General features: G+C 41.4%; 1 protein-coding gene across 1 annotated transcript in view; it reads left to right on the top strand.

Moving 5' to 3' along the window:
- The window catches only part of ccdc178 (coiled-coil domain containing 178), a 121,961-nt gene that overhangs the window by 22,287 nt on the left and 84,385 nt on the right, over positions 1 to 15,289 (top strand). Inside the window, exons 6-7 of the mRNA XM_078216098.1 lie at positions 1,188 to 1,391; positions 10,068 to 10,288. Coding sequence (XP_078072224.1) covers positions 1,188 to 1,391; positions 10,068 to 10,288 — 425 coding nt within the window. The remainder of the gene's footprint in view (positions 1 to 1,187; positions 1,392 to 10,067; positions 10,289 to 15,289) is intronic.

Genomic DNA, 15,289 nt, shown 5'->3' with positions numbered 1-15,289 from the left:
CAACCTGCGTGCCCGCTGTGGGTTCCCCAGCAGTAGAGGGCGCAAACAACGGGAAACCCTGTTGACAGCAGCATCAGAAGATCCTGCCACCACAAAACGTGTGCACGCGCGTGCGTGCGTTGCTGCCCAGAGAATCAGTTTGGGTGGATACAAGAAAGCAAGTCATGGAATTTGAGCCTAAGAGTATCATCCATTCCTATAACTGCTCTCTAGTAACAGAAGCAAAAACTTCATTTATATAACGCTTTACACAACCACCTCAAACCATTTTATAGCGATGAAGCATTTTCATAGTATAGTCCCTGTTGTAATGTAGGAAACATCTTTGCTCTAATCAACAAGATTGGCAACAATATACCTTGATATTGCATTTCTGATGTACTTTCTTGGAACTGTATAGAAAAGGAAAGAAGTAAGCAAATAAAAAGAATGGACTGGTTGAAGAGTTAGGGGAGATGATCAAAAGCTTAGTTCAAGCGATAAGCTTTAAATAAGTTTTTAAAAGGAGAAGAAATTTAATGAGCAAATGAAGGTTTTGCCATTAATAGAGGTTTCACAGTACCGGAATTGAAGGACAGGGATGGGTTCTCAGACTGGAGGAGATTCACAAAACCTGATTGGTTAAGGCAGTTGAGGGATTTGAAGATGTGCTGAAGAACTTAAAAGTCAGCGAGTTGAGGAGCCAGGATAAGTTAGTGAGGTTAGAGCACTATGTGAGCAAGACTTGGTCTGGGGAAGTTTATAGATATACAAAATGAGGAAATTTCCACACTGTAACTATAGCCACTGCATAGTGAACTGTTGGAAAGACCTGCTTACTGGATCACTTACAAATTCTGCTTAAATTTTTGCTAACATCAAAACCTTGACTGGCATTCAGGACGCAACTTTCATGATTAGAAGTGATGCCAAGTTGGAATATGAATCAGCATTACCAAACTGGCACCCAAGGCAAGAACGCTGCAGAATGGGCAACTATTCAAGTTATTTTATCACCTTACTTTGAGTTGTGGAGACTATGAAATGTAGTGATTAGTATTTGCAGGACTGAAATCTAAATTGCAAAGCCCAATTTCAGTTGAAGTATGTTTGTGTGCTTAAAGTCTTTATTCTATTTTGTCACTTTGGTCATTGATCTTGGCAAAACTGATCGCCTTTGCAATTACTACTGTCTGTTTCTTGTGTAGAACATGAACAAACAACAATTTTGCAAGAAGAGGCAAGGCAGGTCCTCTCGGAGATCATCAGCTTGACGGAACAACTAAAAGCTGAATGCCAAAACACAAATGAGTCTTTAAAAGCAGAAATAGAGCGTGTGGCCACACTTGGAAACAAAATTGATCAACTGTCACTCTGGTGGCTGCAGGAGCTTCCTGAAGCTGTACAAAAAGGTATTAGAATAATTAGATTAATAATATTTTTGTTTTCTTGGAGGAAAAATCCCAGCTCTTTTCAATGTACTGGTTTATCGAATTAAAAATCACTAAATTTGCTTGGAAGCTGAAAACATTCCAACATATGGTTACTATAAATTAGTTGTCAATATTTGGTTTAAAATAAATTAGAATTCAAAGTATAAGTTGAAGGAATTGCATCCATTTAAGTAGAAAATTTGCATTTATCCAGAACCCCATCACATTGTCAGGATCTCCTATATAAATAAAAGAAAGTAACTTGTACATCTATAGAACTTTTCCTGTCCTCAGGACATCCCAAAGCACTTTGCAACTAATGAATTGTACTCACAGTTGGTATGAATGCACACAGGACAGCTAATTTGCAGACAGCAACTATGGCTAGCTAACTTACTTTTGATTGATAGATGAATATTAACCAAGATTTTGGGGAACGGGAAGCTAGTTATTGTTAGCACATAGATGAAACGTACATTCTGATTTTGGATGATGCCACCCAGGGATAGCATGTCAGTGAGAAATGAGAGATTCTTGGGCAGCTCCACAGATAATGGTGCAGGAGTTTGAAGAGAAACCATTGCACCTGATTCCCTGCCTAAAACTGGACAACAGAGGAGAGTCATTGGAGGAGGATGCTGCAGTGAACTATGTCAAAAGTTGAAGAGAATGAGGAGAGACAGTGGCAGACATCTGATTAGAGGGATTCACACAGTAAGAAGTCTCAAAACACCAGGTTAAAGTCCAACAGGTTATTTGGTAGCAAAAGCCACTAGCTTTCGGAGCGCTGCTCCTTCGTCAGGTGAGTGGGAGTTCTGTTCACAAACAGGGCATATAAAGACACAACTCAATTTACAAAATAATAGTTGGAATGCGAGTCTTTACAGGTAATCAAGTCTTAAAGGTACAGACAATGTGAGTGGAGAGAGAGTTAAGCACAGGTTAAAGAGATGTGTATTGTCTCCAGCCGGGCCAGTTAGTGAGATTTTGCAAGCCCAGGCAAGTCATGGGGGTTACAGATAGTGTGACATAGAACATAGAACAGTACAGCACAGAACAGGCCCTTCAGCCCACGATGTTGTGCCGAGCTTTATCTGAAACCAAGATCAAGCTATCCCACTCCCTATCATCCTGGTGTGCTCCATGTGCCTATCCAATAACCGCTTAAATGTTCCTAAAGTGTCTGACTCCACTATCACTGCAGGCAGTCCATTCCACACCCCAACCACTCTCAGCGTAAAGAACCTACCTCTGATATCCTTCCTATATCTCCCACCACGAACCCTATAGTTATGCCCCCTTCTAATAGCTCCATCCACCCGAGGAAATCGTCTTTGAACCCAAGATCCCGGTTGAGGCTGTCCTCATGTGTGCGGAACTTGGCGATCAGTCTCTGCTCAGCGACTCTGCGCTGTCTTGTGTCGTGAAGGCCGCCTTGGAGAACGCTTACCCGAAGATCAATTTGTAAATTGGGTTTGTGTCTCTATATGCCCTGTTTGTGAACTGAAATCCCACTCACCTGACGAAGGAGCAGCGAGCGCTCCGAAAGCTAGTGGCTTTTGCTACCAAATAAACCTGTTGGACTTTAACCTGGTGTTGTGAGACTTCTTACTGTGTTCACCCCAGTCCAACGCCGGCATCTCCACATCATAGAGGGATTCAAACAGGGAGTTCTGGGAAAGTTCAGTTTTGATTTGTTGAATGACAACACATTCAATGACTTCAAAAAGGGACCTGAAGATGGGTGGGAGCTTGCAAGGAAAAGGGATCAAGGATGGATTATTTGATGAGAGTGATCAAAAGCTTAGTTCAAGTGATAAGCTTTAAATAAGTTTTTAAAAGGAGAAGAAATTTAATGAGAAAATGAAGGCTTTGCCATCAAAAGAGGTTTCACAGTACCGGAATTGAAGGACAGGGATGGATTCTCAGACTGGAGGAGATTCACAAAACCTGATTGGTTAAGGGAAAGGGTGATTACCCAAGGAGAGGAAACCATTAACAATATAAACTAAGCTGGGGCCCATGAAAGGAAGTTTGTTAGTCAGCAGTTTGTTGCCAATCATACTTGCAGCCATTAGGTCAGATACTGACATTGCACATAATTTAGATGATGATGTAGAGATGGGATCTATATGCTGTGAGACATTGGGCATGACTGACCTACAGCTAGGGCAGAGGCACGGAATACAGGTACCAGTTGGCGAGAAGGCAAGATCATATGAGTTTTGCTGTAGAGGACTCTGATCAGCACTTCAGTGAGTTAGCATTCAATAGATGGGGATGCACAATTAAAAAAAATCTTAAAACCTACTAGAAAGGCTGCAGTACTATCAAGCATAGAGGAATCTGGTACCACCTTGGAACAAGGCTTTGCACAGAACTTGTACACATAAATGCTGGCAAACTCCATCTGCATACTTATGGACAACTCCATCAGCATACTTATGGACCTAACCATGAAATATCTGATGGTCAATGGCTCAGCTTTCATTGTAGTACAAGCAGCTTTGATTAGACTTGAGAGTTTTGTCGCGAAGCTCAAATGTCTTGCATGCAAGGTCAATTTAGTGCCATGCAAATTCATTCTGCTGCAGTCATGGCTGTTTGTGAATGTCTTCCAGCAGGTCCTTCCTTGGGGGGATTGGTAGTGGGCCCATGGAGCATAAACCTGCTGTCCTTTCTCTAGAAGACTGCATTCGTCCTTCCACCTCTGCAACTTTTCCAACAATACCCTTGCTGTTGGCTCTGTGAACCAGCCCAGACTGCTACTGCCCATTACATATTGGAGGGCAAATTTCCCCCGTTCCACTCGCCACGGGAGCCGAAGCAGGCGAGGGGCGGACTAAGGACAGGTCTGTTGACCCAGGGCGGAATTTTCCAGTTTCTGGGTGAGTGAGGCCAGAAAATCCTGCCCTGGTTCTTCTAAGGTGGGGCTGTTCAAAGCTATGCTCCAAAACTATCTGCAGTCTCCTCCACTGAAAGTAGCAACCTCCAGCAGCCATTGGGTAGCACTGCATTGGGGCATTAAGCAAGGCAAATGCACACAGAAGTCAGATACTAAAGGAATCCATGAGGGTGATTAGTTGGCATTTGTATGCAATGAAATGGTTTTTTTGTAGTAGCTTTTATTTTTGTATTATGAACAAACAGACACTGTGATAGCAAGGGACTGAAAGAAGGCTCGGTGTTGAACTGTTAGTGAATGTGGAATTTGGTTTGTGGTAACTGATATTGCATTTTTTCGTCACTCATCACATACAGCTCAGGCAGAAAAGAAATGCTTGGGATGTGCCTCCTTTTGCTCTTGTTCCTCTCCACGATCCTATTTTTGACCTGCTCTCTGTATTTCTGGTCGCAAGGGCTGTCTCCTTATGATAGCAAACATACAGCATTCCATGACGAATCTTAACACCTGGCCTGCTGAGTACTACAGATCCTCTCCAGAGCAATCCAGGCAGCATTGTTTCAGCACACCAATAGTTGGTTCTATCACATTCTTTGTGTGACAGTGTTATGCACCAGATTCATCAGCCATGTGGTCAACCCTTAATTCTGCTAACTCAGAACCACCCTTTTGATTGTCGTGGTGGCTCAAATACATCATAACTCCTGCCAAGATACTGGGCATATACCTGCATGATTCTTTGCATTTGGTCACACTCTAGCTGAACACTGAGGTAGCCAAATCCCTTTTGGTTGCAATATAGGGCAGAGTTGACATAAGGCATCCACAAAGGAATGAGCGTGCAGCTATGTCACCCTGCACCATGACAAAGCCTGTAGTCCTGGTGAATCCCACATGCTCACTCCAGCTGCTTCTCTGGCATTTTCCCACATTATACCCCATTTCTCACTCACCTAACCGATCTATAATATCCTTTTGTAGTCTCCTTATGTCAATTTCACAACTTACTTTCCTATCTATCTTGGGGTCATCAGCAAATTTAGCAACATAGCAAAGGTCACTTCATTCAAATCATTAACATAAATTGTAAAGAGTAGATGCACTGGCACAGATTCTTGTGGCATACCATTGATTAAATCCTGCCAACCAGAAAATGACCCATTTATGCCTACTGTATGTTTCCTGTTAGCTAACCAATTTTCTATCCATGCCAATGTTACCCTCTACACCATGAGGTTTTATTTTTTCACAATAAGCTTTGATGAGGCACCTTATCAAATATCTTCTGAAAAACTAAGTGCAGTACATCCACAGGTTTCCCTTTATCCGCGGCATATGTTACTCCATCAAAGAACTCCAATAAATTGGTTAAACGTGATTTTCCTTTCACAAAACCATATTGACTCTGCCTGATTACCTTGAATTTATCTAAGTGCCTGTTATAACCTCTTTAATTACTGTTTCTAGCATTCCCCCAATGACAGATATTAAGCTAACTTGCCTATAACTTCTTGATTTCTGTCTCTCACTTTTTGAAAAAGGACTTGTATCATCTATTTTCAAACCTAATGGAACCCTGCCCGAATCTAGTGAATTTTGGAAAATTGAAACCAGCACATCAACTATCTCACTAGCTGCTGCTTTTAAGACTCTAGGATGAAGTTCATCTGGACCCGCGAACTTGTCAACCTGCAGTTCCAATAATTTGCTCAGTACCACTTCCCTGGTGATGTTATTTGAGTTCCTTCCCCCCTTCCAATTCCTGATTGACAGTTATTTCTGAGACATTACTTCTATCCTCTATAGTGAAGATTGAAGTAAAATACCTACTTAATTCATCTGCTAACTCTTTATTTTCCATTATTAACTCCCCAGGCTCACTTCTCTTGTATTTCCAGCTTGCTTTCTCTGGTACTCTAATTTTTCTCTCTTTAATAACCATTTAGTTATTCTTTTTTAAAAAAAATATTCTGTTCAATCTTCTGTCCTGCCAGCCATCTATACGCAATTAAACTCTTAAACTCCAGAACGTGCTGATCAAAGAAATTATCCTGAAAACGTTCTACGAATTTCTTATCTCGGTGACCTTTGCCAATCTGACTATTCCAGTCAATATGTAGATTAAAATCTCTTTATGTTAATTGTTGTACCTTTGTGACAAGCTCCCATTATTTTTTCTTGGATACCCCATCCTACCATGTTAGTACACCACTACCACAAGTGACATCTTTCCTTTATCATTCCTCATGTCTTCCCAAACCGCTTCTTTATCCTAGTCTCCTGAATTTAGGTCATCCCTCTCTATTGTGCTAATGTCATTTTTGATTAACAGAATCACTTGTCCACCTTTTCCTAACTTCCTATTCTTCAATATTTGCATCTCAATCCATGCCAGCCTGCAGCCATATCTTTGTAATGGCTATTAGACCATACCTATTAATATCTATTTGCACTATCAATTCATCTGTTTTGTTTCAAATGCTATGTGCATTCAGATGCAGAACCTTAAGATTTGTCCCTGTATTATTGTGACCTCTAGCCTTATCTGTTGATTTACTCTTATATTTGTACTCTGTCCCGTCCTGTCACAGTCTGGTTATCATTCCACATATTAATACCTTCCTCTCTTCCCTTGTCTCTGCTCTTTGACATGTCACATCGACCCAAATTTAATCCCTTGCCCCCACTATTTATTTTAAAACCTTCTCTACTCCCTTAGCTATGTGACTTGCAAGAAGACTGGACCCAGTATGGTTCAGGTGTAGACTGTCCCAACGGTACTACCCCAATTCCACAGTACTGATGCCAGTGCCCCATAAGTCAGAAACAAAAATGGAAAATGCTGAAAAATCTCAGCAGGTCTGACAGCATCTGTGGAGAGAGAATAGAACCAACATTTTGAGTCAGGATGACCCTCCGTCAGAGCTGACTTTACACCATAAGTCAGAACCCATTTTACACCATAAGTCAGAACCCATTTCTCCAACACCAGTCTTTGAACCACATTAAAGATATTATTGCAGGGCACTTGGAAAAGTTCAAGGCAGTCAGGCAGAGTCAACATGGTTTTGTGAAAAAGATAAGGTTGCTAAATTTATTGATGACACAAAGATAGACAGGAAAGTAAATTATGAAGAGGACATAAGGAGGCTACAAAGGGGCATAGATAGTTTAGGTGAGTGGGCAAAAATGAGCAAATATGAAAAAGTCCATTTTGGCAGGAAGAATAAAAGAGAAGGTTTTATTCTAAATAGAGAAAGATTGCCTAGCTCTCGGATGCAGCGGGATCTGGGTGTCCTTGTGCATAAATCTCAAAAGGACCAGAATATAGATATAGCAAGTAATTAGGAACGCCAATAGATTCTAATTTATTGTGAGGGAAATTGATTACTAAGGTAGGGAAGTTATGCTTCAGTTGTATAAGGCACTAGTGAGACCACACTGGAGTAAGGTGTACAGTATTAATCTGCTTATCTAAGGAAAGATGCAAGTATGTTAGAAGTGTTAAGAGAAGGTTTCCTAGACTTAGACTAGGAATGGGCAGGTTGTCTGAGGAAAGATTGGACAGGTTAGATTTGTATCATGGATGACGCTGGCATCCAGGAGCCTCCGTGTTGCAGCCTTGACCCATCACTTTTCCTGCCACCCTTAATGTGTTTGAATTATTGATATAAAGAAACAACATAAATAAGTGAATAATATGTTCTTAATTTTACCATCAGTTTGTATATAATTTCAAATCTTAGGACAGGAACAAACCTTAACCATTTATCAGGTACTCACTAATACCTCCAGGCCCAGCCTTAAAGGAACCAGTTCATTACCATAGTTGCCTTCATGGCCACTGACAATATGGTCTTTTACCTGCTCTGAGGTTGCAGTTGTGGCAGATTTTGGTGCAGATGTCCTCATGGTAGTGCAGACGTCTGACACACTGTTCCTCACTGAACCTAAATAGGAGAATTGCCCACTGAACATCCTGGACAGACATGGCCTCCTCTGGAGTGTTTACCTCCCCCTCCTTTTCCCTCCTCTGCCCTCTGTTCATTCTTGAAGTCATGTTCTGTTTCAAGTGGTCTCTATTAATGTTCTCAGGTCTAGGGCAAAATATACTTTAGCACTTACCACACCACCTCCTGTAGTCTTACAAATTGAAGTAATTATAGAGAGTACCAAACATTTGTGAAATTGAAGCAGCAGCCAGATGAACTCAACCTGCAACTAATCAGGAAGTAATTGATGATCCCTTTAAAATAGCATTGGTGAGGGTTCCTTCCAGCTGCTGAACATGCGTTCAGCTGGAGTACTGAACTCCAAAATGCCAGTGCTGGCCACAACTCAATGTTGCATGCTGATTGATGTAATGATCTGCCTATGCTACATAACTCCGATGGACATTCACTCAATCTGCACTAAAGCCCCCACCAATGTAACATCAGTATGACTTACCCCAGAAATGTATGTGTGCCCCACAGATGCTACTTTAAACTACTTGGAGAGGCGGGGGTGGGGGTGGAGGGTTGGGGGCATGGGCGGGTGGGGGGGCATTAGTCGGGGGGTGTTAGTCTATCAGTGAGGTGTGGGGCTTTGGGTTATCAGCGTAGGGGGTAGGGATTGGGTAGTAAATGGGCAGGGATAGGGTCAGCTAGTCAGTTGGGTGACGGGGGGGAGGATTCAGTTGCCGGGAGGCGATTGGTCGAAGAGGGGTTCAGTTGGTTAGGGTAAGTCGGCTGGGATGAGTAGTCAGTGGTGGAGGGTTGATTTTATTTATTATTGTCACATGTATTAGTATACAGTGAAAAGTATTGTTTCTTGCACGCTATACAAAGCATACCGCTCATAGAGAAGGAAACGAGAGAGTGCAGAATGTAGTGTTACATAGCTAGGGTGGAGAGAAAGATCAACTTAATGCGAGGTAGGTTCATTCAAATGCCTGATGGCAGCAGGGAAGAAGCTGTTGAGTCGGCTGGAAGTGACCTCAGACTTTTGTATCTTTTTCCCGACGGAAGAAGGTGGAAGAGAAAATGACTGGGATACGTGGGGTCCTTAATTATGCTGGCTGCTTTGCCGAGGCAGCGAGAAGTGTAGACAGAGTCAATGGATGGGAGGCTTGTTTGCGTGATGGATTGGGCTACATTCACGATCTTTTATAGTTTTTTGCGGTCTTGGGAGTTATACCAAGCTGTGATACAACCAGAAAGAATGCTTTCTATGGTGTTATTCAGGGGTGGGGGTCGGATGGTCATTCGGGAATGGGGTCTGGGTGGCCCGTGGAGTAAAGGTCAGTGTTGAGGGATGGGAGTTCGAGGATTCGGGGAGTCACAGGTGTAAGAGGAGTCCTGTGGAGATTCGGAGGGAGAGGTGGTGCTGCAGTTACCAACCTTTCCTCGGTAACGTCCCCGGTAAGACAGTCGGAACCATTTGAGGTTTGTGATTTAAATCATACTTTCATATGGTTCTGATTGCAGGGCATTATCCAAGAGCAATTCGAACTTCTGGTACCACTGGTAGCTTTTTGTGGAAAGTAGTTAAGTGAATTTAATTTTTGACTTACAAGTCCTCCATTTACCTTTCTTCACTTGGACATGGTCTGATTTATCCTTGTCACTGCAATAGAATGGGATATTCCATCTGAATATGTTGGTTATGATTAAGGATTACACCTGAATGTCCTAATTTCAGAAGCGAATACATTATTAACATTTCCTGTTTTTTTTAAAATTGAAAGTGTATATCCTTTCCTTATACAGAGTACGAGGTATGCTCCCAGGATATATATGAATTGCAGTGGCATGTCGAGGTCAAAGCACAACATTTAAAGAATCTACAAAATCAAGTTGCTGATGCAGAAGAATTGAACCGGAAACTATGGGAAGAAATAAACTTAATGGAAAAACTTGAAGATCAACTGGATGAAAAGTTGAGTTTGGAATGGACTATAATTAGTGATATCGTACTACATCAAGAAAAGGTATTTATCAGAAAACTATCTTGGATGTAATGAAATGAGTCTAATACTGTTCAATGCATTGGATGCAAAACAACAATCTCCTGTTTAATATAAAAGCAAATTACTCCGGATGCTGGAATCTGAAACAAAAAAATCTCCACAGATGCTGTCAGACCTGCTGAGATTTTCCACCATTTTCTGTTTATCATCACTTTCCTGGAAGAAGGATGGATGATGACCTGACCTGTAATATTTACATGAATAACCTATTTGCTGCCTTGATCCAACCTGGCCAGAAAACCTTCTTAACTCTGAATAACTTACTCTTACTAAACTCTTTCAACTTTTCTCCCACTCTACTCCTTGTCATCTCCTGCTCGCTGCCTCCCTCCCTGACCCTCTGTTTGCCACTTCCCTCCTGGCTGTCCTGCACACTGCCTCGCAGCTCCCTCCCACTTGCTGCTTACCACCCCAAACCTTCTGCTCACCAATCCTCATCACCGCAGAATCAGAAAATTGTTGCAGCACAGAAGGAGGCATTCAGCCCATTGTGTCTGCAGTCCTGCGAATGAGCTATTGATTTAGTGCCAATCTCTCTACTTTTTCCCGTAATCCTGCATGCGTTTCAGATAACAATCCAATTCCCTTTTGAATACTTCAGTTAAACCTCCCTCCAACACACTCTATGATCTTAATAACTTGTTTCTTTTGTCAATTACTTTAAATTTGTATCCTTTTCTTCTTGATCCTCCTCCCACTGATGGGAATAGTTTCTGTCTACCTAGGCTGTCCAGACCTCATATGATTTTGAATACCTCTATCAAATTTCTTCTCAGCCTTCTCTTCTCCAAGGAAAACAGTTCTAGCTTCTCTGGTCTTTTTTCATAACTGAAGTTCCTCATCCTTGCAACCATTCATGTGAATCTTTTTCTGCACTCTCTCTCTCTAAAGCCTTCATATCTTTCCTAAAGTGTGGCACTCAGAACTGGACAGAATACTCCACCTGATGCTGAACTAGTGTCTCATGTAAGTTCAACATAACCTCCTTGCTCTTTTACTCTATGCCCCTATTAATAAAGCCAAAAATAAATGTTTTATTTACCACTCTCTCAATCTGTTCTGCCAACCTCAATGATTTATGATGAGTTGTGCACATATACACCGATGTCCCTTTGCCCCTGCACCCGCTTTAGAGTTGTACCCTTTATTTTATATTGTCTCTCCATGTTCTTCCTAACAAAACTAATCACTTCACATTTCTCCATATTGAATTTAATCTGCCACCTTCCGACTATTCCACCAACTTGTCTTTGTCCTTTTGAAGTTCTGCAACTTCCAAGTTTTTTGTATCACCTACAAGTTCTGAAATTATGTCTCATATATCATCTGCAAGTTTTACTTGTGCGTTGTACACCAAGGTTAGGTCATTTGTAATTATTAAGAAAAGCAGAGCCTCATCAGTGACTTTTGGGGAACTCCTAAAAATCTTACTCGAGCCGGAAAGCATCCTTTAACGTTTACCGTCTATTTCCTTCACCTCAAGCCTGCTATGTGGCACTGTATCAAATGCCTTTTGGAAGTTCACGTACACCACATCAACAACATTACTCTCATTAACCCTCTTTGTCACCTCTTCAGAAAGTTCAATGATGAAATTCAATGCAGAGTAGTTTGGGATGATGCATTTTGATAGGAAAAATATTGAGAGACGATAGTAAAGATGGGGAAAATTCTTAACCTGGGTGTATATGTGCATAAATCATTGAAGGTGACTGGACAGGTGGGGAGAGCAGTTAATAAAGCACATAGTATCCTGGATTTATTAATAGTTGCATAGAGTATGCTGAACCCCAGCTGGATTATTTGTGTCATTTCTGGGCACCAGAAAATAAGAAAGATGTGAACGCATTGGATAGAATGCAGAAGAGATTTACAAGAATGGGTCAGTGGTTGAGAAATTTCACTTATAAGGATAGATTGGAGAGTTGGAACTGTTCTCCTTGGAGAAAAGAAGGCTAAGAAGAGATTTGATAGAAGTGTTCAAAGTCATGAGGGGGGTGGACAGAGTAAACATGGAGAAACTGTTCCCACTTGTAAAAGGAGCAGAACAAGAGGACACAGGTTTAAAGTGATTTGAAAAAGAAGGAAATGTGATCCATCGAGTGGTTCAAGTCTGAAATGCGTTCTCTGGAAGTGTGGTGAAGACAGTTCAATCAAGGCATTCAGAAGGGCATTTGATGATTATTTGAATAGAATGTACAGAGAAAAGGCAGGGGAATGGCACTAACTCATGATGTTTGTTTGGAAAGTTGGTGCAGACACGATAGGCGAAATGTCCACCTCCTGTGCTGTGACATTTCTGTGATTCTGTACATCTCATACAGTGCTGGTGCCTTATAGCCTATGCAAAGCCACCACTATCAAGTTTAAATCCTTCTAGTGTCCGTATTATCTCCTCTTTCACCATGGCCTGGGTACCATCCTCTTTCTTCTTCCTTGGTAAAGACAGATGCAAAGTATACAATTAATACTTCAGCTATCCTCTCTGCCACCAGCATAAATCCTTTTTTTGGTCCCCAGTCAGCCCTACTCCTCCTTCTACTATTTAGACTTGGGATGCCCTATCATATTAGCTGCAAACCTGTTTTCATATTTGCGTCTCTTATTTGTTTTTTTCACCTCCCTTCTGAACCTTTGATATTTAGCCTAGTTCACAATTTTATTTTCTACCTGAAATTTGTTTTAGAACACTTTTTCTTCTTTTATCTTACTTTCTATCTGTTTGGTCATGCAGGGGACCCTGGATTTGTTTGATCTATTTTTCTCTTTTGAAAGAGTTTAACGTTTCTATCTTTGCTGAACACCTTGTATCCAGAAATACTTAAGAACAAGTCTTGCCCTTTGAACCAGGTCTCTATTATGGCCACAGCATTGAATTTTCATATGGCAATCTGCACCTGTAACTCCCCAATCTTACTTAATATGCTCCGCATATTCACTTAAAAGTATAGTAACCCTGATTTAGATTTTGTTACTTTCGCCCTTACTCTGACCCAGCTTATTAACTTAGTATTTCCTATTCTAATGTCCCAAGAATCTTAATCTCTCCCTCCTGCGCCATCTTTCCAGCCATGCTTTCAACTATTTATCCTCCTATTTCAAAACTTACCTGTTTGCTATCAAGAATAACCTGGAAATTACTACTTTTCACATCCTGTTTGTTAAGTTCCTACCTGGCTTTCTAAATTCTGATTGCTGGACCACATCCTTCTTTCTTTCTATATCAGTTGTATGAATATGGACCATGACTTCAATCCTCCTCCACCACTCCCTGCCATTCAGTGACATCCTGTATTCATGTCTACAGTCATAGAAACACCTGTCTATTTCTCCAGCTATCGAATCCCTCATCACTATTGCTCTTCCAACCTTTCTTATACTCCTCTGTATAGCTGAGCAACCTGTGGTGCCATGGACCTGGATCTGGCTGTACGCCTTAGATGAACCATCACTCTCATCAGTATTCAGAACTGAATATTGGTTGGAGAGTGGGATACACTACCGATCTGACCCTTTTTGACTGATGGTTACCCCCATTCCTTCTTTCCCTGCATCATTTTAAGCTGAAGGGTGACCACATCTCTAAATGTACTATTCTCAAAACTCTCAGCCTCTCAGATGTACCACAGTGATATCGACTGCTGCTCAAGTTCCAAACCCCAGAGCTCAAGGTGCTGCAGCTGATGACAGTTCCTGCATTATCCATGTCCTGGAAAACATCTTGGAGTTTCCACGTAGCTCAGGCTGTGCATTCTAGAGGTCAGAGCAGCCCTGCCAGTTCTCTATTTATTACTCAACCTTGCTACTGCGAATAAACCTTACAACTATTCATACATATTACTAATGTAGATAACTTCTACTAATACATAACACACTTTGCCAGGAGTAATAGACCTTACTTTAAAATAAAAGCATGACTCACAAGCTATTCACTTAATGCTTAATATTTCTTACAGTATTAAATCTGCCAGTTATTTAGTCGGTCCCAAAGCAAAAATACTCTATCAACTTGTGACTTTCCTATCATGTAGCATTTCAGTTTTTGTTTCCGAATACAGCTCTGAACCCACAAACTGTGTAATAGAAATGGACCTGCTCAGTTCCTCTGAACCCTCACTTTTTCATAGAATCTCGGCAGTGCAGTAGAGGCCATTCAGGTCATCAAGTCTGCACCCGGGCGCACTCCCCGCCCTATACCTGTAACCTCACATATTTGCCATGGCCAATCTATCAAACCTACACATCTTGGGGCACTCAGGGGCAATTTACCATGGCCAATCCACCTAACCTGCACATCTTTGGACTGTGGAAGGAAACTGGAGCACCTGGAGGAAAACCACACTGACACAGGGAGAACATACAAACTCCACACAGGCAGTTACCTAAGGCTAGAATTGAAGCTGGGAAATCCTGCCTTTAGATGAGGGAAGTAAAATTTGCAGGTGGCACAATGATAGGTTGGAAAATGTTGTTGAGAAGACCTAAGGAGGTTGCACATAGATATAAAATGTAAAGTTGTTCACTTGGGCAGGAATAACAAAAAGGCAGAATATAATTTAAACAGAGAATAGCTGAAGAATTCCATGGTGCAGAGGGATCTAGGTGTTCTAGTGCATGAGTCATAAAAGGTTAGTATGCAAGTACAGCAACCAATATCAAGAAGACTAATGAATACTGTCCTTTATTAGGAGATGTTATGCTTCTTTAATGCAGGGCCCTGGGGAAAGCACTGTGTGCAGTTTTGGTCTCCTTATTTAAGGAAGGATGTAAGTGTATTGGAGGCGGTTCAGAGGACATTCACTAAATTGATACCTGAGTGGGTTTTCTTATGAGGAAAGATTGGACAAACTGGGCTTGTTTCCACTGGAGTTTAGAAGAGTCAGGGGTGACTTGATTGAAGTATAAAAGACCCAGAGCAGTATTGACAAGGTGAATGTGGAAAGGACGTTTCCTCTTGTGAGT

Source organism: Mustelus asterias, chromosome 7 (assembly GCF_964213995.1).
Source record: "Mustelus asterias chromosome 7, sMusAst1.hap1.1, whole genome shotgun sequence".
Taxonomy (NCBI): domain Eukaryota; kingdom Metazoa; phylum Chordata; class Chondrichthyes; order Carcharhiniformes; family Triakidae; genus Mustelus; species Mustelus asterias.
The sequence above is the reverse complement of the archived record's forward strand: the minus strand, read 5'-3'. Positions and strand labels throughout refer to the sequence as shown.